The sequence below is a fragment of the Osmerus eperlanus genome, chromosome 12 (genome assembly GCF_963692335.1).
Source record: "Osmerus eperlanus chromosome 12, fOsmEpe2.1, whole genome shotgun sequence".
Lineage (NCBI taxonomy): Eukaryota > Metazoa > Chordata > Actinopteri > Osmeriformes > Osmeridae > Osmerus > Osmerus eperlanus.
Genome location: NC_085029.1, coordinates 6840591 through 6867459, shown reverse-complemented (window position 1 = coordinate 6867459; position 26869 = coordinate 6840591). Strand labels below are relative to the sequence as shown.

General features: G+C 39.0%; 1 protein-coding gene across 2 annotated transcripts; it reads left to right on the top strand.

The window, feature by feature from the left end:
• The first annotated feature begins 3143 nt into the window (after positions 1–3143).
• Positions 3144–24826, top strand: LOC134031629 (corticotropin-releasing factor receptor 1-like). 2 transcript variants are annotated; one of them, XR_009931931.1, is made up of 14 exons: positions 3144–4109; positions 6023–6110; positions 8615–8665; positions 9025–9150; positions 14860–14945; positions 16823–16929; positions 19072–19192; positions 19436–19589; positions 20206–20266; positions 20801–20873; positions 21493–21578; positions 22088–22218; positions 22533–22574; positions 23226–23314. XR_009931931.1 is itself a non-coding variant. In XM_062475336.1 (14 exons), exons 1-14 carry the CDS (start codon positions 4080–4082, stop codon positions 23364–23366), a joined length of 1302 nt encoding a protein of 433 aa, XP_062331320.1. In that variant the 5' UTR covers positions 3144–4079; the 3' UTR covers positions 23367–24826. The 2 variants fall into 2 exon arrangements, 1 of the variants encoding a protein (XP_062331320.1); XM_062475336.1 differs by having other exon boundaries at positions 22083–22218; positions 23226–24826.
• The last annotated feature ends 2043 nt before the right edge of the window (positions 24827–26869 follow it).

Below are 26869 nucleotides of genomic sequence, written 5' to 3'. Positions count from 1 at the left end.
CAAGCGTGTAAAACCCACAAAACAGCAAAAAAGTCAACAAATACCTAACGCTATGAAACTGACAAGATTATGTTGGAAACAAAGAACACCAATACTCTCAAATTGAGTTAAGAGTGAAACAGTAAAATTATGCAGATTTCCTAAATAGTGTCCACAAGAGGACACTAGTCACAGTCACTAACTGATGATTGGACAAAGCGTGAGAACTGCCTATTGAACAGCAGTCATTCAGTTGTTAAGGAATAATTTTAAAAGATATTTAACAGCCTGTTCCAAAAATGTACTCACACACAGGCACACACATGCAATGATCATTTGAAGGACCAGAAAAACAATCAATGATTCATACTGGTTCATTGACACAAGGAGTTTATGCACTAACTTGTACACACACAAAAAATGCAAACAAATAAACAATATCCTTGTAGTTGCATTTCAGCACAAAAAGCATAGGTTGAAGTCTGCAGATTCAAATACACAATGCATATTACAAAGTTTACTATTGTATTCAGATATACAGCAACATGACAGTATTTCTGGTACATCAATACCAGAAATACCGTGCAACACTATCATTAATAATGACAACAAATTATATGCAATACTATGATTTTTACTACCGCATATACTGTACACAATCTTCTGAAATCTCCTCACTGACTCCCCTCAGGAGACAGGATTTATTATTCTTAGCTCTTTGGTCTTTGATTAAAATATAAGTCTCACTGACCTTCACACCCCCAGTCACACTGCTGTCTTGGAGGATACAGGCAGTCATAAATATAGATGTCAGTACAGTGACAAGCCGCAATCAATTCGCTGTGAAATGGGCCTATGCACTGTTCTACCCTTAGAAAAAACCACCTCCAAAAAACACCTTAGCATGGAAAACACACACTTGCACAGATACACCCATGTAAGACCACAAATTAACATTTCATCCTTCTTGTAAATGTTAGTGGTCACAGCATGTGTTAATGGTCATATGATTAATTGATACTGTAAAATGCTCTGCTGTGGCACCTCATAAAAAGGTAACATTCCACCGTTATTAATATTTGCCTTAAAACGCTTAAGTCACCCTTTAACCCTTGTGCTGCTTTCGGGTCACATGACCCAAAGGTTCATAACGAACCATCGTTGTGTTTACCCAATTTTACCCAATACAAAAACAAATAAAAATAATTTTCTTTTAACCTTCGCAATGTGGGGGGTCTGAGACAGCCCAACGGTTAAAAGAAAATGCTTCACTTTGTTTTTGTATGCGGTAAAGTTGTCGCAATACGACGGTGGGTCACAATGACTGATGGGTCAGAATGACCCGAAGATAACACAAGGGTTAAAGACATCCTTTATACTTTTAGCATAACATCTATTATATGGGAAGACATTATAAAACATCAGTAGGCTAGCCTGATGCGGCACATGTTGATTAGAGATGGCTTGGAAAACTGTCTACTTGCTACAACAACCTTTTTTTACCCAAAGTAGAATGTGAGAAACCAGAAAGGTCAGTCAGATAGCATTGCATCACAGAAGCATTGGTAATGAGGCATATCCAACACTAAACAAACAAAAGCAACTTGGACACTTTGGTTCTTTGATTCCTGATCTCTCTATTGTTTTATCCTTAAACAAGTATCAGCATTAATTTGTCTTGACTGAGCAGTAGATTTATGTGGAGGCAAAAACTGTTGTGTCGATTATTATTGGACAGAGCCCAAGTTATAACTGTAAGTGAGCCAGAGAGTTGCACGGTTATAAGATGTCAGAACAAAGCACATTCAGTGATACAAATCAGGGAGAATGTCCAGCGTAACCTTTTTAAGCAGATGCAGCAAGTTGCTTAAGTCAAAGCTCATCAAAAAAACTGCACACTGCAATGCATCCTTGCAAGTGCATCAGCATTTCAACTATAAAGGAGACCCAAGGGTTGAAAAATAACTCAGTTTGTACATACTGGTATTGTACTATTTATTTTTACATTTGATGACACACAAATCTAAACCATATCACCTACCATTTTTGTAAATGAAATTTAGCAAATTTCTCTCGTACATCAATCCAACAATGAGTCAATTGTTAATGTTAATGTGACCTATTTTATTGGAATAAAAACATGTATTTTTTTATTATTTTTTTATAATTGGTCATACACCCAAAACGACAGTTCAGGATGTTTGTTGATCAAAGGTCATATTGGGACATGGTGGAGCACATTCAGATCCACCTGTTTTCATTCTTTCTGAGTGATTGTATATAAAACGTTGGTGCTCAGGGCAGTATCTGACTGGGTACTGTGACTGCCAAACAAATGATGTTAGGTACAGCTCCCTTGTCTCAGTGGTGTTGCAAAAACAAGAGGCCCCCTACTAGTAGAATTTCATAACATGTGTTATGTGATATGGTTGTGATGGGTAATTTTGTCCATAACCTTCTTGGTATAAAAGATTGTTTAAGTACACACGTGACTTGTTGTCCAACCAAGACGGTTCTAGTACTGTACCCTACATGGCCTTTCTGTTCAATTGAGATAATGTCAATTTCAACAGTCTGACACCTCATGGAGAAACAATAAATAAATCATAGTCTGTGTGCATCTGAAAGAAAGATTTGATCCAAAGAGTGGCAAACTTTTTTTTAAACCCCAGGACTCACTACAAAATGAGGTTAGATTACAAAAACACATTTACTTAGAAAGAGGTGCCATCTTTCTAGAAAAAGACAACCAACCTGACCAGACAAACATGTTTTAAGCACTCTTCTTCCAATGCATGTACAATAGATTTTTAATCACCAGTCATATTTATCTGTGTGCCATTGTTATGCTTGAAGTGCATGGCTACAGACTAGAGAATAATACAATAATATTAACAAATATATAATAATTCTCAAATACATTAAACCCAGTTTCCTGGCCTTCAGACTTCACGGCATTTCACCAATAGAGAGTTGCACTGTCCCTTTGGGTTGGCTCACTTTTCTGAACTATGCCTAGGCATGTCAATTGACCTGAGAATGCCTTAGCATTCTACATGTTTGGCATGTTGTACATTCAAAGCCATAAAAAGTACTTTGGAGGGGCCCAGGCAATGGTTTGGAGCAAACCACAATGCCCCTTATTATAGGCCTTCATTACAATATCCTGGTCCGATGCAGGCCTATAGCCTTTCTTAGAAAGTCAATTTCCCTATTAGACATAATACCATAACACCAGTATGGTTTTATTTGTGTTCTACAAATGCGTTAATTAGTCGATGGCGTGTTTGGCAACTAAAATAGGGCACGTGCACGACAGGGCTTGGGCACTCGAGGCATGGGTTTCTCTGAAAGACGAGGATAAATCTCAATGACAATTCGATCCAGATTGGGTCGTCCTTCAAAATTGTAGATAACCCTGTGACGTCAGGATTAAAGATTCGTTGACGACGGAGAGACCTTACATAATTAAATAAAGAGGTAGCGAATTAGGATGTTACTCCTTCGACGCGCAACTACCCCTTGGCTAATGGGGACACGATCTACAAACTGGCAGCGACGCGTGTGCATGGTTAGAATCTCGGTGGAGCAGTGGACTATAGGTTCAAGAACGAGCAAAAGGGAACTGTTCATGTTTGACTGATAGTAAAACGGTGATTCTGAAACACTTTCGGAAAGAGTTTTGAGGGGTACCATCCGGATCTAACATGACGCACGTCTCCCAAGGTGTATTGGATTCCTTTCCTGTAATACAAACTGACTGACTTCATTTGAGTATTCATGAGCAACCGAGACGGATGGAAAGGATACTGCATAAGACTTTGAATCATTGAACAATGAAACAAAGATTTCTTCATCGGTTTTTTTTTGACTTGCAAGCTTACCAAACAGTGATGAGCTTTCTTGCCGATAACTCTCCAAGTAGCCCTAGGGCCATCTGCCACCTAACGTTATAATATGTATCTTAACCGCGTCGACGTTGATTTAAAGCTCTATGCCATGTGTAATAACCACCAGTAAAGACCACTTTTCTGTGACAAAAATGTAACTGATATTTATTAAAATTCCATTGCAAAGACGAGCGAGACTTACCCGCGGAAATGCGTCGGTTATGCACCTTTCTCGTGCAGGTGAGTGCAGCCTTGTGCGCAGTAATTTCGTAATATGCTGAATTGTAATATTGTGAAAAGATTAATTAGATAACTATTCTAGTGTTAGACACAAAGTTGACACATTAACCAAGCAATATATTGTATGTTTCTACAGTCTATACAATAGCCTCTTTTTTGTTTTTAAACGTTTTTCTGACCTGGGCAGATCTAATTTAAATAGGCAGTAGTTTATCTAAAACTTTAATTTATGCTGTTGTATTCTTTGGTTGAGCGGAGGTGACAGTAAGGCTTGACAGGGGGGATATGTGATTGAGTTCTGTAAATTGCCATTAATGCAATCTCATGATGTTATGATTAAAGTACCTAAAACACGCTGTTAGACGTTATCGCCCATTCCTAAGTAAACGGCAGGCCACCACATTTGTAACAGGCAAGGATCTAAGGTCCAAGTAGGCAAATTCTCCTTCATGCGCTTTCTATTTACAGCCTGCTCCCATTGTTTTAATTTAAGACCAGGGCACTAACAACACTCCCATAGGCACAACAAACACTACATGCCTGTCGAGGTCCATAAGCACTCTGAAAATACTTTAACCTTAAATAGAATTGCAATTTCCATTGAGAGCATTGTGTTTAACCTACAACATATCTGCTAATCTGTAATTTCCTGGAAGAGTTGCGAAGATACTCTTTACGGATACCTGGAAAATGCATGAATGAAATGTATCTAAACAACAAGGATCAACCTGGTTTGTTGAAAGAGACTTTTTGACACACTTTACAAGGAGAGAAAAACTCATGTATTTACTTTAAATTGTGCAACACCGTTATCATTTCTAAGTAAGCAAAGTCTCCTTGAATCTACATGGGATTTTATAGTATTACACTTAGTATTCCATTTTTACTATGACAGATGAAAGTGTAACTAAACCGTGTTTAAATTGCATTTTTAATTTTAAAATAAACATACTGGAAAAAGGATATGTCACAACTAGCTTTTTACATTTTACATTTAGATGTTACTTATTTAGCAGATTCTTCCATCCAAAGTGAAAATACAGCAGATTATCAAGAGCCAGAGGTGCACAGTTCTTACAATATTTATGGTTAGTGCAAGGAACTGTCTGTACTTTGACCAGACACAGTTCAACAATAACATCATCTCAACTTCATTCTGATGATTGGACAGTGCAGCAATAGCAACACAGGAGTTTACAAGAAAGTGCTCGAACAAGATCTCAAATACAACATACAGAAGATGCCTGTTTCGCAAGTATCACAAGAATACATTTACAGAGTGGTGTGTAAGAGCAGTAACTGCAGAAAACAGCAAATATGACCTACAATGGTTGACTATTCCAATTTGTAGACAGGCAGCAGCATCCATGTGAAAGGTCCTCAAATGTACTGGAACAACAATGTACATTCAATCATATTTTTCCCCAAAAAACATGACCCATTTGAGTATTTCCCTATGACAGGTCCAATTTAAAGGCTGTGTTTTTAATAAAAGAACACAATGATTTGATTTAAAATTCCATTTTTGTATTGCTCCACAGTTGTGTTGGCCTACTTTACTGTTTCATTACTTACAGTTGTTCTTCTCTTGTTTAAATCCACAGTAGACTACAAGAATAGTGATGTAGAGACAAGGCAGAAAAGGCGTTTAGAGGTCACCTAACAGTTTTAAAAGCATTTGCCATGTTCAATGAAGCAAGCATGCAGTCTTGCACGTTTAATATTTTTACTTCTCCATCAAGTGAAAGTAACAGACATGGGTTCTCTGCCAAAATGGCTATGTTGTCCTGTCCCAGCCATGGTCCAAAATGATTTTAATATTGATATGAGGAAGCATGCAACCTGGCCAAAATACAAGTATCCTGTGTAACACATGGAAAAGTCTGGTTAAAACACACTTTCTCTGTTCTCAGGTTTCTACCCTGATAAGCGTTCTCCTACCATGGACTTCAGCGGAATTGACTTGTGAAGTTCTGCTCATGCCACCAGGAAACATAACATGTAAGCAAGCCTGACTAATTCTGTAGGCCAAGGCGATTTAATTGCCAGAGCGCAAAACTATAAGTGTAAAATTAAATGCCAAATTTAATGAATACATTGTTTATACACGTACAGCCTCTAGCAATGTGCCTCTTCTTCACATTTGAAGAAGTGGACCTTCAGTAGATGAAGGCGTAAATTGATTACTGAAACTTGATTATTCCTTAGTCAACAGGATGTCAGGTCGAATGACTTAGAACCCCAGTTCCCAGTATGTTGTGTTAAATCTAATGGTCGGCTACAACCATAGCAACTTACCAATGCAGAGATGTGCCCCAGACAGAATAACAGGAGCAAAAAGAAATGTGCTGTTAATTATGACCAAGCTTATACACCAATAGACACAAACAACAACAGAAATGTATGGAAAAAGCCATGTGTTTAGTAACTATGATATAATAATAATAATTGTATTTGTAATTTACATTTAGTCATTTTTTTATGCACTTTATATTTAGTATGTGCTACAGGTTAAAAACAAGAAAGGGCGCAAATAAAATATGTAAAACAAAAAAATAAATAGGACAGATAAAAGAGGTTAAGAATCAGCCAAAGGCTCTGTTAAAAAGGTGGGGTTTTAGGCCACGTTTAAAAGCATACACAGTCACATTACTGTGAAGACACTGATGGGTGAGGAGGGAGACCTTGTACTCAATCCTGAATGAGACAGGAAGCCAGTGGAGTGACCTGAGGATGGGGTAGATGTGGTCATGCTTGCACACCCTCATCAGGATCCTAGCAGCACTGTTCTGGATATACTGCAGTTTCTGGAGGCTTTTTGTATTGTAACAGTCTAATAGCTACCTATAGCTATGTAGGGATCTGTCCCAGAGAGCTTAACTGCCCAAAATACTTTTGTTTACCATTACGAAGTTCGATCCCCAAGTTATCATCTCACAAGACCTCCTTGTGCATGGCCTTTGCATTTCACTTTATCGTGATTAGTTTAGCTCCATTTAGCAAAATTCACAACCAACTCAGTCACACCAGCCCCTTAAACTTACTCCGACACACCACCGTGACTTCAGCTGGTTGAGCTGAGCGCAACCGTGTATCCAGGTCACGGCAACACTGTCACAGATGTCATTGTATTGCTACTCAGTCCACTTCCTCCATCACTTGCACGCCCCGAGGTTTGATCTTGGGTCCTCTGACTCACACCTGCAACTGGCCACCTCTCATGAAAACCACTTTAGCTATGCCACCACAAAAGCTAACAATTTAGTTGTGAGGGCAATGCCCTAAACTGCTCCCAAAAGGAATGGAGTGGTATTATGAGACTAAAGTGGCATTATCAAAGTGCCTAAGAGTGAGTTTCATAAAGTCCACTTGGTTACACATATGTATACTAGGTAACCTTGTCTACTCCACGTGAACAGATGTTCAACAGATACAGTTCATCAGATACAGATAATGGCATCTGTGCAAACCCCCACTAAAGCTGCTAAAGATCATAATCCAGACACACTGCCCAGTAACCATACACTGAAAAGGGAGTAAGAAAACACCTGAACTAGAAACAAACAACCACAAATGGAAAACAAACATGAATGGAAATGCCCTTTTCTGTTTGTTTACAAATCAACAAAACATTGAATTAATTTAGTTTAGGGAATGTTGTAATGACATAGGATTCCTTTTTTGACAGATTTTGTTTTGGTTGAACTGGAGAAAACAATGTGATAGTATAGCGATAGTGAGAGATATCTCTTTATCAGCATATATAGGATAAAGAGAATCCCATTACACAGCCCCACTCCCTCACCTCGCCCAATAGGAGAAACACTTAACAGTGTCCTCAAGCTTCACTATTATGTTCTCAATGAAGACGCTTGACTCCTTTTCCCACCGGGGCATCCCCCTTCTGACACCAATGTCCTTGGCTCTATAGCCACTCTCCTTCAAGTCAGCATTTGTATCACAAAGCAGGGGATATTGACAAACATTTTGACCAAAGACTGATTTAGGGGGACTTTTGAATGAACTGACACACAATTTCAAATTTCTATCACATATTACCCTGATGTTTATACCTACTGATACATAGGCGTACTATAATTATAATTATTTAAATAATACTCTGTATCAGTGTGTCAACACCTTAAAGTATAAACAGGGAAAATGGGGATTTAACTAGATTTATTACAATTGCAATGTAATACAAAGTCATTATTGGTGCTGCAGACGTAATTATATTTTGCTGGGCAGCTAAATCCTACCTCCGAGGATGTTCGTCTAGTTAAGTCATTATAACAATAATAACAGGGCCCACAGGCCTGTCTTGAATCATATTCTCTTTCATTGCCTTCGCATTGCTTAAAGGGATAATCTGTCGCCACATTTTATCTTTTACCCTTTCCTGTTTGCCCTTTATAGAAGAGAAGGATGTAATGGGATTTGTGTGCCCTTACTGAAACGTTATAGGTATTGAAGCTATTGATCCCATCGTTTTCTCTTGATTGCAGTGCATTCTCTGGCATCCTGGAATCAGAGTCAAGTCTCCAACAATTTCACAGGTCAGTTGAGTAGTGAGTTACAGAATGCGGTATTTGCACAAACGCATAATGGATTCCACCCCTCAGCAATCTGTTATTGATCTGTTTTCAGATTAAAAGTTGATGATGATTTTAGACAGGTCCACACAGTAGTTTATATCACTATCTTACAGCATGCAAATATGATTCAGGCCAAATGATGCTTGTGGCTGTTCCAGTCCGCCATACTATAGCCGTCAGCAGCCCCACCAGCATTCTTTCGGACAAAAAGATGTCTGAAGGAGAAATTGAATGTCACCTAGTCTATATAAGTAGTGCTTTAAGTAGAGCGGCATGTCAACTATGTTAAGACCCAGACTCATCGTCATATCCATACCAAGGCACGGACCTGTACTGTGACACCTCCATCGACGGCATCGGCACCTGCTGGCCCAGGAGTAACGCTGGACAGATGGTGTCACGACCCTGCCCCGAGATATTCTACGGGGTCAGATACAACACCACCAGTAAGTTCCACCTTGTCCGGCTCAGTTGTAGACTGCTTTGACTAGGACGTGGGGGGTGGAAGGGAGGCAAGAACATTTGTCATAACACCACAGGCCTAGGAGGGCTCCTAAATGCAGCTTTCACTTTGTCCACAAGCTTTTGCCCTTCATGTTTGTGCTGACACACAGTTCAGACTGGTGAAATTGACAAAGAGTTTTCACAATGTCTCACAGTTTTGTATTGTCAACCCAGCCAATCAGAAATGAAAAAAAAAAAAAAAAAAATATATATATATATATATATATATATACAGTATACCATTTTAAATTAAATAAAATTAAATTGGTCTTGCACCAAGAGGTTGGGGAGAATCTGTAACTATCGCAATAACCCAGCTGCCTTAGACACCAATAGTTCTTCCTCTAAAGAAGTAATATATTCATGTAGTCCAAACAAGCTTCCAACCTAACCTGTACTTTCCTTCGCTGACTGTGATATCGACATCATCAATGTTCATTTCAATAGACAGTCACAACAGGAAGAAAACTTCAGCATTACAAACGTCATAGTAAAAGAAGGCTTGTATCATGGTTTAGGGGACCAAACAAATTAACTTTATCCACACTGTTAATTATGTATAATCCTTGTCCTGCCAGTCCCATTTGTGTCAGTTGAGAGTTGGGGGATGATAAAGTGAATTTGAACTATTTTTGATTGAGTATTTCTGATTGACTTCAACACGCTGTCAGACAAGTGCTCTACAAAATGATAGACTTCTAGGAGGCATTCTCCTGAACATTCAATCAGCAGATGTTACGCGACAGGTGCCCCCTGGCAATGTGCACCCCTCCTTCGTTTGGCGTCGTGACTCAGCCTGGCATAACTGCTTTTGTCCTCCTACCCCTCCTCCACTGTGCCCGACTCAAGCCTGTGTGTGCCAGGCTGGCCCTTACTCTTGGTGGTTCCCAGAGGGGTGCGTGAGCAAATTTGTGTATGTGTGTGATAGAGACCTCCTTCCACTGTACTATGGAGGGATTCCTGTCCTGTCTGGCGGTGGTGGGTGGGAGCAGAGGGGAGCTCAGAGCATGCCGGGTTGTGAGCGGCTGAGCTTTCTGACCCCTCCGTGACACCTCAGCCCCCTAGGGATAACTTTTACTAAATGAGAGCTGATCAGTTTGTGGGTCACTTGCTGGTTGCATGTACTGTATGTACAAACACTTTTGTGTTCATCTCTCTTCCTTGTCTGTCATGGTGTGTCTGTGAGCATGAGGGTGAGAGAACAAAAAGGAGATAGGATTGTGAGCAAACACATGCAAGCAATTCTCCTAGGCCCTAAGTGGAAATAGAAAGTAGATTATTCTTGTTTCTCCCAACAGGCACAAATCTTGTTTTTCAAGCCTTTTAATCCATATGTTGCTAATAACGGACACAATTGTAATTGGAGTAATACGACAGAACAGTGCAGTGTCTGTCAATGTAGGATGTCATGCTGAAATCACCCTGGTTGGACTAAACGGATACGCTACTCAAGCACAAGCAAAGAATGTTGCCAATTGTAGACGTTTACAACTGCAGGCAAGACTATCAGATAATAAAATTAAGACAATGAAAAAAAAAGATCCCGGTTAATTTCAGCTTTTATGTTCCAAATGTTTCTTTAACTGAAACATTTCCCTTTTTGTTGCCCTAACCTATATCGGAAGAGCATTTGTATTAGCAAAATGCTATATAGACAGTACCCTGGCCACTTTGGTGCTGCTTGCTAGTAGCTGGTTGGATCCTATTTTGGCTTCAGAACTGATTAACTTATTTGTGGCATAGATTCAACAAGGTGCTGGAAACATTCCTCAGAGATTTTAGTCCAAATTGACATGACAGCCTCAGGCAGGTGCTGCAGATTTGTCAGCTGCATATCCATGATGCAAATCTCCCCTTTACACCACATTCCAAAGGGGATCTATTGGATTGAGATCTGGTGACTGTGGAGGTCATTTCAGTACAGTGAACTCAATGGGAGATTGTGCCTTCTCCTCGCTGGGGCCACGACTCTGGAACAAGCTTCCGGAGATCATTAGGGCCTTAGATTCCCTCGCTGCTTTTAAATCACACCTCAAAACCCACTTATTTATCGCTGCCTTCACCTAAAGTCCTGGTACTGTTTTTGTTTCTTTTCTGTGTTGTTTTTAGAATACATTGTTTTAAATCGCTCTGTCCGAAATTAAATACATAATATGTATTTACTGTTTTTAAATACATATTATTCAATCTCATTATAATTTTATTAATTATTTTAAGCCAGGCGGCTGTGGCTGAGGGGGTAGAGAGGGTTGTCTGTTAATCGCAAGGTTGGCGATTCGATCCCTGACTCCTCCTAGGTCATGTGCCGAAGTATCCTTGAGCAAGACTCTGAACTCCAAGTTGCTCCCGATGGGCAGGCCGGCGCCTTGCATGGTAGCTCGCTGCTGTCGGTATGTGTGATTGAGAGTATGAATGGGTGAATGAGAGGCAAACATTGTAAAGCGCTTTGAGTGCCGCTAAGGTAGAATAGCGCTATATAAATGCAGTCCATTTAAATTTATTATCTTTTGGTATTTTATATTATCCTATTTTCTGCACTTTATAAGCAATTCTATTACTTTGTACTATTGTTGTTGTGATTATCTATATCTTATTAAAGCACCTTGAGACCTCTTTGTATTTTAAAGTGTGCTATACAAATAAAATCCATTATTATTATTATTGCCATGTTCCAGAAACCAGTTTGAGATGATTTGACCTTTGTGATGGATCGTTATCAGGCTGGAAGTAACCATCGAAGATGGGTTGCTGTGGTAATAAAGGGGTGGACATGGTATGAGGAGACCAACAGACTCAACAAGCTGATGAGGAAGGCCAGCTCTGTGGTTGGTCTAAAACTGGACAGTCTGGAGGCAGTGATGGATTTGAGGATGAGAGACAAACTCAAGGCGATCCTGGGCAACACCTCCCATCTCCTCTGCAGGCTGAGAGATATACTGTCAGATCACCTCTCATGCTAAAGACTGGATTTGCTTTTGCAAGAGGGTTCTCACACCTCTCACTAGGGTTGGGTATCATTTGGGTTTTAATGATACCAGTGCCAAATTGATACTTTTAAAACGGTTCTGGTGCCTAAACGGTGCCTGAACCTATACAAAATAATTAAAAAGAGCCATAAAACGAATGGTGGATGACTCTAAAGAACGGCTTTTTAATTGAAAAAATCAAAATCTCTTGTCTGCCATGTTCTTGTCCTGTCTGCCGCCTTTCCGTGTTCCGAATGTTTTCAGTCAGGAAATATTTTTTTGATTATTCTGACACCACATGAATGCAGTAGGCTATAATTTAACTAGCAATCATGTGCTGTGATGATGCTTCTTACATCCGTTTCGGAGCGACAGAGGGCAAATATTTCAATCGACAGCTCAGGCATTTAAGTGGCACCAAAATGAGGCACCAAAATCTGCGTTCTGATTCGGTCCAGTACATACCAGTCATATATAGGTACCGGTGCCATACTAGCACCAGGTTTTAGTTTCCAATCCTACCTCTCACACCAGTTTGTGACTTACTGTTGCATTGGTAGTCATATTTTGATATTCAAGGGTCAAGATGTGGTCTTGTTTAGTTTATTTTGTATATTTTAAATATGTTTATATTGTTGTGGCTTACTGTTGCTACTGTTGTTGTCGTTGTGCATATGTTTAATTTTGTTGCTATTTTTATGTTGTTCATCTGCTTATATGATGATTTTGTTTATGTGTTTATTATTTGTCCATAGGATTTTAATTTATTTGTATTCATGACTGTATTACCTCTATCTTTCTTTCTGCTGCTAAAACACCCAACTTTCCCCACGCAAGGATTAATAAAGCCCTATCTCATTCCTCTCTCTTTCTCTCAATTCTCTGGTTGGCTGTGGGGTGTAAACAATGTTCATTTGGTAATATGGAGTCCAAAGTGTGCCAAGAAAATATACCCCACACCATTGTACCACCAGCCTGAACCATTGATACAAGACAGGATGGATTCACACTTTCTTGTTTACGCCAAATTCTGACCCTCCATCTGAATGTCTCAGAAATCGTAAACTCATCAGACCAGGCAATGTTTCTTTTCTCCAGTTTTCTATTGTCCACCCTAACCACCCTAACCCTAACCCTAACCCTCCTCTGATCAAGGTGTTTTGCTCAGAAAACTGCTAGTTGTGCATGAAAATTCCAGTAGATTAGCAGTTTCTGAAATACTAAAACTAGCACCAACAACCGTGCCACATTCACAGTCACTTAAATCAGATTTCTTACCCATTTTGATGCAGATCGTCTTGACCATGTCCCCAGTTATTGCCACATGATTGGCTGAATAGATATTTGCATTGAAGAGCAGATGAAGAGGTGTACCCAATAAATTGGTCAGTGAGCTCTACAGTGTATTGTTATTTTTTTTAATTGTATAAATAGTTTTAATTAACAATTTTGGGTGCTAAAATATTTTAAGTTCTTATTCATTTAGTCATTTTTTAGCAGACGCTCTTATCCAGAGCGACTTACAGTAAGTACAGGGACATTCCCCCCGAGGCAAGTAGGGTGAAGTGCCTTGCCCAAGGACACAACGTCATTTGGCACAACCGGGAATCGAACTAGCAACCTTCAGATTACTAGCCCGATTCCCTCACCGCTCAGCCACCTGACTCCCATTCATTATTCAGCTCTTATTTATTTTGGTAGGTAGTTTGGAACACATCCAATTGATCTAGGACACAACTGCAAACTGCATCTAGGACACAACTGCAAATTTCAGTTAAGATTACATGAACTGCAATCATCAATGTGAATGTTGAAGATGTGATCAACGCAAGTACGTTTGGGAGATGTATAATTCACTTGGGTACAATTAACTGATTTGTCATGCTTTAGTCCCATGTGGCCTTTGTGTTTTTTTTATAGACAAACTCTCTTGAACCAGAGACTATGCAACCTAAGATAATCCTTGTTGTCTGTATTCCATACTGTACGGACAGTCTTTGGCTTATCTACTGTACATTGTTGTGGGGAATTAGAATGGAAAAAAGGGAGATGGGAAAATCAGGGGAACCATTTAATCCCTGGAGCTATGCCAGTATTCTGTGAGCTTTTCCTTGAACCTGACAGGAACAGTTTTTCCCAGGGCCTGTGTTTCTTCTAGGAAGATTAAACACCTGGCATATGGCTGTTACTGTTTCTAACACCCATTCAGGAATAACACATGTTGCCACAAAGCAAAGCTTACAGGCTTTTTGTGTCCATTCTTCTCAAACAATGAAACTCAATGCCTGCCAACAAAGATACCGACAGACAAATCTGTATGTCATCCACATAATGCCTGGTAAATAACCAGACTCATAACAGCTCCAGGACAAATTTAGGTCTGAGGCAAGAGAAGTTCTTCAACATCATAACCTGACCTGGGACACCAATGTAAGTCTTTAGCTGTAAACGAATCATCGTCATTGCATTTTATGGCAAAATCCCCCCCACTACTTTATTCTTAATTTAGTGTTTGAGAAAAAACTAAGATACGTGGTTGTCATGAAAGCTATTTAGTTAGGGTTAGGCTAATGTACTTATATTGGCCAAGTCATGCAGAACCAATTTTCCATATCACCAAGGCCATTACAAAATGGTCATCACACATTACATGACCCCTTTCTCTCGCTCCTTTTCTCTCTACAGACAATGTGTACAGAAAATGCCAAGCCAATGGGACATGGGCTTTGAAAGGGAATTATTCCATGTGCAAGGCCATACTACATGAAGAGGTAAGAGATGGCCTGACAGATTGACAGTACACTTCCCAGCTACACACAACATACTGTTCTTGTCCCCAGAAAGAGTTTGACAATCTAATCATATTATTTTGCACTTGTGCGCACTTGCATGTGTTATACTGTTTTTTCTGACAGCAAGACAATTTGAGTTCTCTTGCACACTTTGTTGTTGTTGGTGTGCATGCTGAAAGCAAGACCACTTGAGACCCCTATTAGATGTGCAAGCCTCAAAGGGGTTATTGTTATTGTTAAAATCTATGTTTAGGATTTGCATCATACACTGCATGTACAGACTGAAACCATTAAGAACAGTTTCTTGTCTTTTCTGGAGTTGTACAGAAAAGGTTTAGTTGTAATTATGGGGATTGGCAGAGGAAATAGCCCAAATAATTTTAACTAGTATTGGTAACCTCTCTCTCTCACTCTCTTAATTTCTCAATATACTTTTATTCTCACCATTTTCTTTCTGTAGATATCCCTACTATTTCTGAAAAATCCCAGTACTGTTACTTAAGAATGTACTGTTAAAGGTCTTAAAGTAATCTCTGCATTGTAACCAATCAAATCTTTAGAGCGATCTTTGCTAGTGTTTTGTATCATCAGATTGAAGTTTCTATAATAATGCACTAATAATGCATTACTTTTGTCTTGGGTAGAGAAATGGTGTAGATGGTCTGTGTCTGCATTCCTCTCATTATATACATTACAAAAGCAAGGTGATTTACGGTCCTTTGAAGGGCCACTCACTTTCAAGGACAACGTAGTACATAAAATATACATATTTGAAGGATGGAATTGCAGATGACAAAGCTTAGGTTGCATTTCTGTAGTAGTCCACGTTCAGCATTTGGCTAGAGTCTCGAGCTAGATTTTCGAGTCATCCTGCCCACACACTTTGTATGGCTTCAGGCTTGGGTAGGCCAGTCGTATATGTTATCCTTTATCATCAGGAAGTCTCCCCAGAGCAAAATCATGCCTAATATTAAAGCTCAGCAACCATCAAATTGCAATATGCAGCACAAGAAATGAGGACACATGGATCTTATAATGATGACGGTACTTATTGTTATGCAGTGTGCATACTTTCAAATTAAATGTGTTACCATGGTGTAATGTTTATACTGGCTAGACATGTATAGCCTATTATATGAAAATGTTATACTGTTTTAAAGTTCCAATATACACTCTACACATGAAGATGCATGCACATGTAAAGATGCATGCACACCCAAACCCCATGAGTGTAAACAAAAGACAAATGTTGTTGTCAAGCGCCTCCAGCTTTGTACAACAGAAACCAAAATAGTTACAGTTCTGGAAAACTGGAGCACCAGTTACAACGACTGGGATAGATTAGTTCCCGGTAGTGGCTGAATTAATGGTGCCCACGTTAAATCTGAGCATAGCCACTGGGTCACATAAATCCACTTATGTGACAGATTACTGTCGGAAGCATGGGGGAAAATCCAATCACCATGAATGACTGAGTCAAAGAAATAGATCTTCGTCACTCTCTGTTTTGGTTGTCTTAAGGATCGTTTCCACATTTTACTGCTGATGCTGCTAGCATCACCAATTAGATACTAAAAAGATGTGTATGGTTGGGGTGGTGCGTGCATGTGTGTACATGTTAGTGTGTCACTGAACAAGAATATGTTAAACCCCATCCAGATTGAATTCAAATGCTGAAAGTAGGCTTTATATTGTGTACAGGGTAAGATCTGAAATAGACTAGATAGGATTTCAATTATTTTCTTAGAGCCAATGTGTCGTTTGTGACTTGAGGCGTGACACAGATATCAATAAAACTGAAATACAATAGAAGTCTTATGTTTTATTCACTTTCTACTCTTTTTGTATTTATCTAGAAAAAAGGCAAGATGCACTACCAAATAGCTGTGATCATCAACTTCCTGGGCCACTGTATCTCGCTGGTGGCTCTTCTTGTGGCCTTTTTCCTCTTCCTGTGTTTGAGGTAAGACCAGAGTCTGTGTTCCTTCAATACCTATCCGTTACTAAAACGAAATTCACCCTTGATGGGATGAAAAGGCATCAGTATATAACCGACTCCTTCTTCAAAGTGCCTTTTCTCCTTGTTCAAAACTATTCTGTCAGTACAACATCCCGTATCTCCAAGCCACACATTTTGAGGTTTAAAAACTCGCAAACTGGGACACATTTTCCCACAAACGTGGCCATTACAATAATAGCACTGTCTATAAAGCTCTAAAAACCGAACCAGTCTTCACACTCAAACTGTGAAAAGACCTATGTCATTTTTGTGTCTATTTAGTATCTGTATTTTGTGGAAGTCAGCAGGTTTGGATGGAGGGATCAAGAGAGATGGATAGATCATTTTTGAATGATAACTGAGCAGTCAGCTTTAAGTGCTTTTGAAATACCACGTTTGTGTAAGCATTGTTACAGAAACGGATGTTCCAAGGACAAGGGACAGAATGAAGCAAAGAAAAAATTATATTCATATTATTTTTGGCGGCAATTCATTTTAATTCAATTTGCTGTTGGCAGTTCATCAAGAGAGGAACCGTGAGGGAAGTGTGAGATGAGGTAGGGGACAAAGACTGGGCTCAAGATGCGTTTAGCATCCTTAATCAACACTACTGCTGCAACACAGCTGCTGGCTCTCTGCCAGAGGGAGTGAGGTCATACCCTGTACGGTAATGAATATGGGTGTGTAAGAGCTGCTTGCTCTGGTTTTGCTCTTCCTGGCGTGGAAGCAGCAGGCTTTACATTGCCGACTCAGTGGAGCCCTTGTACCCAATATAACCAGAGGCTCCCACAGAATTGTGGGAGCCTCTGGTTATATTGGGTACTACTGGTTTTAGGGTCCTTCTGCCTCATCTAGTTGTTCACTGAAAATGTCTGCAGGCATTTGTGTACCCTTTGTGCGGTTCTATCAGTGAATGCTCTGTTCACATGGCCCTTTATAGTTCTCATGTTTGTGCCTGGGCCGAGGCAAGTTCCACTCATAAGTAACACTAAACCTTTTTTTGTTTCTAAATAGAGACAAATATGATGCCTTTGGAAAGTCCTTAATTATGCGTGCCTATGCAGTCACCACAAAGACACTGCAAGTGATACCTATTCAATATTGATGCTCGCTGACAAATAAATCACACTCCAGTGGATCAAGGAGTCACATTCTCGGTTCAGCAGTTACCGGGTCATAATCAAATGCGGTTGCTAAGCTCCAAAAGCCAGGTTCAGGTAGCCAGTAGATATTCCCTACATGTCTCTGTCTCTGTTTTAGGTTCAATGCTTTATATGGTCAGAGTATTTGGTTGTACCTAAAGGGCAATTTGTGGGCAACATTTGAAAAACAAGTACCTGGGGCAAAAATCCTAAACACGGTGTGGAGTAAGTATGGAGGAAAATACAGCTATGGCTTATTCATCTACAGCAGTTTAACATAACAAAGGGAAAGTTAATATTCACCTATACAGCTGTGGAAACAATTGAGAAACCACTGCACCTTTATATTTCTTTTTTTTTTAAAGAAGGACTTAAAAAAAAGAAAGATAAAGGTGCAGTGGTTTCTCAATTGTTTCCAGAGCTGTAGGTGAGGGGAGGTAACTGTAGTTATTATCCATCTTAAATAAGACATTACATTGCAGATCAAGAGGTCGCAGGTTCAAATTCTCCCTGTACGTCCCTTTGGATAAAAGTGTCTGCTAAGTGAATGTATTACATTCATGCATATACAGAATTGCACACAACTGACAAGATTCTAAATTTCTTTCATGATAGGTCCTACATCACACATGTAAATGGCACAAATATATATTACAAAACAGTCTTGCCTGGCTCTCATCTGGTTCTCATGTACTATAATAATACGGATGACCGGGCAGTTCTTGTTTTGGCAGCTTTCCCATGTTTATATCTGTATAGTGCATAAACTTATTGTTTAGTGTGGGTGAGGATTAAGTGAAAGTACAATTGAATTACTACAGGTAGTTACAGCATTATACACAACCAACGAAAGTTCCTAAAAAAAAAAATATTAGCTGCTTTCCAATAACACAAATGTGATGCATAGCAAATAAAATGCTTATTTTTTAAGACAGTATATTTTCTGTTACAATCTGTTTGACAGGAGCATCCGTTGCCTCAGAAACATCATCCATTGGAACCTAGTATCAGCCTTTATTCTGAGAAATGCCACCTGGTTTGTCGTCCAAATGACCATGAACCCTGAGGTGCACGAAAGCAACGTAGTGAGTATTTGGATCTTGAACTCAATAAAATGGTCTTATAGACAGCTCTGCTTCACTGGGAAAAATCACATTGGTTATGGCACAGGAAAGACTAACATAGAACCTAACAACTATTTAAGTAGCTGCAAAATATCGGACCCTCTTAGTATAACATTGAACGCAATACAGACTGACTATATCTTAAAAGAACAACATGTGTCAGTTAATTTCTTGATTAATCAGTGTATTTGTCTGTTTTTCTAGATTTGGTGCCGCCTGGTCACAGCCTCTTTTAATTACTTCCATTCAACCAACTTCTTCTGGATGTTTGGCGAGGGCTGCTACCTCCACACGGCTATCGTGCTCACCTACTCCACGGACAAGCTACGAAAGTGGATGTTCATATGCATCGGCTGGTGTAAGCAATGAAACATTTTATATTTTCGAATAAAAAATATTGTCATTGCTAAAAACATTATTATGACCAGTAACATGTTTTCATTTTATTAATCTGTCAATACATTTATTCTGAATGTCCCACTTATGCTGACGCAATAATATTTTTAACCATTATAGCTATACTATATACGAATACATATACAACAAGGTACATTTGATTACTACCGTAAACGTTTATCACTGGACTGAAGTGCAGAAAACATGGGGGTGAACAGATGTCAAGGATTTTTTGGTCTCTGTCAATATCATTTGGCACCTAAAAATGGCAGTTTGACTTTCTTGATTTACCCTTACAATGGAGGACAACAGAACATCACAGCTCATTATCGTCAAACAATGTTCAGCTTTTTATATGTTTGTGAAAGACGGTTTAAGGCGACAGATCTTGCCTCAATAGATCAAACCCCTCTAGTGGCAATTGGTTTGACAGATCTTGGCAGACATAGTATAGCACATGAAAAAGGGAAAAGCAGATCATAATAACTGATATTTCAGCGTGAAAATCCCTAATGTGCTATGTTTTTGTTCAAACACTTCAAATGTAGAAGGTATTTATAATGCACTTTTCGTTGCAGGTATCCCTTTCCCAATTATTGTTGCATGGGCCATTGGGAAGCTGTATTACGACAATGAGAAGTAAGGTTTTTGATGAAGATAGTGAATTTATCAATATGCATTTTTTTCACCTCCTGTAGTTTTACAAGAGTTCCAGATTCCCAGTATTGAAGGACATACTTTATGCTATTAAAGAGATGAATGTTCATTAATAACCTAATATACATTTACATTAAACAGGGCCATTAATTACACATCCATTCTAGGATTTAACAGTTTAATTTATATTTTGTGGTCTCTTACGACCTTGAAGCGGGTGACGTGTGTGGTATAATCAACTAAACTGAACATTTTGTCAAAGAGAACTATATTATACATTTAAGGTCAACGTGTAACATTAAGGGAATGTATTACCAATGTCCAAATGTTGACATCATATGAGTATACTTTCTATTCACTATTTTGTTACTGAGGTTCAATTAGGGCAAACATTGATTGAGCACCTAAAGCATAAAAAAATAAAACTGAAAGGCTAGTAGAAAGATGTTGAAGGACACGTTTGTGAACACTTTACTATCTGCAGAGTGACTGAGTGGTTGTTCTTTCAAATCTCAGGTGCTGGTTTGGTAAGCGATCCGGGGTATACACAGACTACATCTACCAAGGCCCGATGATCCTTGTATTAGTGGTGAGAATTCAGAAATAGTTTCTCTGACATCAGAAATAGGGTTTCATTTAGGTCAAAAATTCATGGTAGGCTACGACACCTGCCTTGTTTGGTTGAAAGAAGGTAGGTATTATGGAGACACAAATAAAACCCACTGTGTGATAAAGGATGAGGACAACACACAGTATCCCCTCATGCCATATTGGACCAAAGTAGCCTACTTCAAAACTTTGATGGAAAAAAGACTATGACAAACAACTAAGAATAGACCAAATCCAAAAATGGCTGTCACAGTTAACACCGATACAAATGCAATATCCATATTTGGATAGAATGCAATCCTATTTATCTTCATATCAATGGCATACCGATTTTACACCTACCCTCACAAATATAGGATGCTTGTTTATGATCATTCTAAGCAAATTGCATGAATTTGTTTGGATTGTTGCAGATTGCGTCTGCAACAATCAAAGATCAAATGTGCAAGGAACATGCCTCACAGCCCTATCAGAATCAGAATGGGTTTTATTCGCCATGAAAGTTTGCACAGACAAGGAATTTGCTATTACTGTAATAATGTCTTTACACTGTCTTATTTTTATATCATCTCACAACATTATCCATGATTCTTCTGCAGATCAATTTCATTTTCCTGTTCAACATAGTAAGGATCCTCATGACCAAACTACGAGCATCCACCACATCTGAGACCATGCAATACAGGTACAGTAATAGGTTTGACACCCACGTGTAAGAAATCTAACTATAAAGACAGGAACCAGTGTGTGTGTGTCTGTGTGTGTGCGCTTGTGTGTGCGCTTGTGTGTCTGTGGCTTGAGTATTTTGATAACCGGGCACTGTGTAAGCGGCTGGTGAATTGCTCAGGACCCAAGGACGCACAGTGTCAAGTCTGACATTATGGATTGGATGAGTGGTTTGCATCAAATAAATGCCATGTTGAAGTGCGCTAAGCAATGGAGCCATGGCTCTCGTGAGAATGTGCACTGCATTTGTAACCAAAGGGCACTGCACTAGTTGTAACTTATAAAAAAGGTTGCACCTCTAACCTATACTGACTACTGAAGTAAACATTTTCAAATTGAATAATTTACTGTAGAGTCACAAGATGGAAAATAAAGTGGAACTTAATGTGTGAAATACAGTTCCATTCCTAGACAAAAATAATGTTTCAAATCTTCAATCTTGTTAACGCTTTCCTTTTTGCAGAAAAGCTGTGAAGGCAACTCTGGTGCTTCTACCTCTATTGGGAATAACATACATGTTATTCTTTGTCAACCCGGGAGAAGATGAAATATCCCAGATCGTGTTCATTTATTTCAACTCATTTTTAGAGTCCTTTCAGGTAGGCCCCTCGCCCAAACTTTCAGTGCACATAATGTCTGTGGTGTACTCCAACAATAGAATACCAGCAAGTCACCAAGAATGGCTGTTTTGATCTAAATATAAGCAAAAAGTGTAGCTTGTGTTTTCCACTGGGTATATATAAATGAAAAGCTAGTAGAGATAATGAACAAACCACAGAAAAAGTTATTCTCAGGAAACTGTAAGATTGAAAGTAACTTGGTAAATAAGACAGGTTTGTTTTCTCAGTAGTAAATGGTGTTGAATGGCCTACATTTATGGCCCCATCGCTGTCTCCCTCTGCTTCTCTTGCAGGGCTTTTTTGTGTCTGTGTTTTACTGCTTCCTAAACAGTGAGGTAAGAAGATTCACAACATCTATTGATCCTCCATTTTATGTTCCTCAGCAATGAGACCTTATATTTATCTGTACTATACCTCAGATTAAGACATATACATTCAGAGTTACTAAGAATTTAGAAAGGGATGCTGGCAGGAATCCTAAGGCCTGTGACGTGCCCTTAAGCGTGGGTCATAAGATTATTTAATACTGTAATTTATGGGCTTCTACTTCGTTCTACTTCACAATGAACTATAGGTTTTGGATTGGTTCTGTGGCATGACGGCAAGGTTTTAGCAAATTTCTGACTCAGGAATGTTATACAGGCAATTTTAATCAACAACCTGTGTAAGCTATCTGACAATATTTCACTGAACACAGTTGCATTGATGTAGTAAATCCTTTGATGTGGCTCTAGGAGGCAAACCATATTTACTGAAAATTGAATGACAACAATGCATATTAACAATGAATGATATGAATAATTCATCAATAATGAATACAGACTGCAAAATGGGACCCACGCCAAGCCTAGTTGGTGAGAGAGGGTTCTCTCCTCAAGAGAACAGGAGAAAAAAAGTCAGATCTAATCATTTGAATTTCAGACGCCTTTTCACACTTGTTTATTGGGGATTATTGGTGAATAGAATCGTTGGATGATTGATCCTAGGTGCGGTCAGCAGTCCGGAAGCGTTGGCACCGTTGGCAGGAGCAGCATTCTATCCGTGCCAGGATGACTCGAGCTATGTCCATTCCTACATCCCCGTCTCGGGTCAGCTTCCATAGTATGAAGCAGTCCACCTCTCTCTGAGGAGAAGACAGCCTCAGGTCATTGATCTGCTCCAGCCAACACCTGCTTTAGAACCATAGTAGTTATGCCATTAAATGACAAGCAGGTTGGCTTGAGCACATTCAGAGCATCTGGGCTAGGTAGAGACTACCCTGTATTATGAACCAAGGTACTCAGGAAGAATGTAGACTTACAAGAGGATATTAAAGGGAAGTGGACAGCAAGGTGTGGTTAAGAAGGACACAATGTAACGCCTTTGGATTTAGACATCTGTGGCGTATGGATGTGAAGATCTGACCAATTGGATTACTGATCATGGAGCAAGTATAGGCCCAGAACTACTGGGAACGGGTAATGTAGGTGCCTATGTAGTACATGCAATACGGTAAGGTATGGCCTTAATTTTCTTGTCTGGGAAAAGTATCTGTTTGTGTTTAGCTTATCGTTCTGGTTTCACTGAGTGCATCTTGGGCTTTCGCTAGGAATTTTCTTTAATGTTAACGTGCGTTTGTGTGCTAAATAAACTTTGTGCATTTGGCCAGATTTCAGACAGGCCTGCATTCCCAGTGTGTGTGTCTTATAAAACAGTGTGTAGCTTATAAAATAACTAATAGTCATTTGCATTAAATTGTTGTTTTTCTGGCGCTGAGATTTGATGGCTCTGTTGGACTGTGCTCATTGTTTCACAACATGTTTTAAAAATGTTGCTGATTCTAATTATGCAAGTACCTTATGAAATCTATTAGAATATTTTATAGTCGAATAGTGTTCATCCTGTCAAGTTCTGTGTGTTAGTGGTGATTTTATACAGGCCATGTACGGAAGCTATGAATGCATTGTCTTATTTAATTTTTTTATTTAAAGTGACAGCTGCTAATGTGTATGGCTATGTACATTTTTGTACATTTGAACGGTAGTAGACCTGTTCTCCCAGTAGACTCGTTTTGTGTCGCCACCGTAGATTCAAATGCTACCCAGTTATGTCATTCTGGAGCCATGCCTGTGTCGAGTTTGTCTCGATATTGTCACTTATCCTGAGAGATTTTGACTGCTATTAAATTGAATTACCGGTATGTTTTGTCTAAACTTGCTGTATTGCCGTTAGACAACAATAAGAGTTCGAAGTTGGATTCAGCTGAACTATGTTCTTTCATTGTAATTTTAGATTTCAGAATCGGTTGTTTACAGTTGTGCAATACTTGTGTAGATGCTTTTGCCTCTACTGCTTTTTGTCTGCAATATTCAGTAAAGTTGTTGTAAATTCCTTCATTTAACAATGAAGTTGTAGGGGGTTAAATATTGGCCAAACAACCAAAAATAATTCCCCTATGGTTTAAAGGAAGATGGAAACTGAACAGTGTATTAGCATGAACCAAATAATGCCAATACCAGTAATTTCAGTTACTTGACTCTACAGGTTAAATCAGAGCAAGAATGGTAAAAGTAAGGTCAAATTAAATAAACATTTACCGTAATAACATTGCAAACTAGAGAGGGTACAATTTCTGGGGAAATTGTAGGGTGTGCTTGCTTGCGTCGGTTGCACAGGGGTCCGTTTTTGAATGACATTTTTAAAACTGATATTTCTGTATATTTTATATAAAAATGCATACTTATTATTTATAAAGATTACAAAGATTTAAAAGCATTTTTTTTGCTGCTCATTTACAACTGAAAATACGAGTGAAGTGTAGAATGAAATAGATCTTCTCATTTCCCCTGCAAAAGGCATCCTCATCGTTGAATCAAAACGAATAAATTTGGCAGACCGGTGTAAAAATTGACCTAATCTCTATGACGTAAACGTCCTTTTAAGTTGTTCCCTTCTCGTGATATTTTCATGCATTTAGCCTACTCATTGCATTCATTCATGAATAAAGAACCCCCTTTGAAGATTATTCTACGACGTTACCGGCAGTAGAAGATTGAATCGCGATTCAAACAGTACCATCTTCTAACTGAAAATATGCCCCCAAAAACGTAAATAAGCTTGACATTTATTTAGTGGAAAATCGCTTTCATGAAAAGCTCACTGGTAGCGATCATTAAGTAACAACAGTAACAACGCAAAGTGCGCTATCCCTGTGTGGAGAAGCTGCCCCGGTAAATTGTACTACTACGGTACAGTAGACTACAGTACGGCTGTGTTCGTCTTGGTAGCGATTGCGTTGGTTGAATTGGATTTAACGTTCCGTTGTACGGTTTAGGCTGAAATTAATTGTTTTCATGAACAGATTGACAAAGTTTAGGCTGTGGCAATGAAGTTAAGGTTAGCAGTTAGATAGACTTTTGATTTAAGTAAGGGGAGTGCCGAACATGTTCTGTCGCCGTTTGACTTCCTACAGCTGTGTAGATGTTTTTGTAGTGTCTCGTGTAGGCTACAGCGTTGCAGTGAGCAACACTGGTTTGGAACCACAGGTAATGATAATTTCACCCACAAATCGTTTACTTGTAATGTAATGTCATAATAAATCCTACAACGAAAATGTATTTGTGAGGAATGTTTATTTTAAAGATTGAAAACAGATGCATCATAGACCACTGTAGTATGTGTTGCCCGGGCAACAGAGGCTAATGTCATGATGCTAATGCTTCAGTGAAATAGTAGACTACCGTTTCCAAAAGTAGATGTGGGCCTACTTCCTTAATAATATCAGCTAATATTGTACATTACATTTCATAATTGTGTTTCACATCACAAAGTAAAATGAGTAAATAGTTATCACCCTGGCCTCTTTGCTTGTGGCGTTCCTGCAGCTGCCTTGCAGTAAAGCTATAGTTAGCCTAGCTATCCCCCAAGTTAACAGATGTGAAACGAATGTTCTGCTACAGGTAGTCACGCGTGTTTTCGTGACGTTAGTGACGTTAGTAACGTCAGTGACTGTTAGCTTCACTTTTCACCACAAAAACGCAATTTCTACTTAAACCATGCAACAGAACGTAAATAAAAATACAACCAACGCAATCGCTACCAAGACGAACCTTTTGACACCGCCGTTGTGTATGTAGTCCAAATATTGACTGATCCTTAGGGGGGCGAAAATAAATAATAACTAGAGAGGGTACAATTTCTGGGGAAATTGTAGGGTGTGCTTGCTTGCGTCGGTTGCACAGGGGTCCGTTTTTGAATGACATTTTTACAACTGATTTCTGTATATTTTATATGAAAATGCATACTTATTATTTATAAAGATTAAATAGATTTAAAAGCATTTTTTTTTTGGCTGCTCATTTACAACTGAAAATACGAGTGAAGTGTAGAATGAAATAGATGTCTTCTCATTTCCCCTGCAAGAGGCAGCCTCATCGTTGAATCAAAACGAATAAATTTGGAAGACCGGTGTAAAAATGTACCTAATCTCTATGACTTAAACGTCATTTTAAGTTTTTCCCTTCTCGTGATATTTTCAGGCATGTAGCCTACTCATTGCATTCATTCATTAATAAAGAACCCCCTTTGAAGATTATTCTACGACGTTACCCGGCAGTAGAAGATGGAATCGCGATTAAAACAATACCATCTG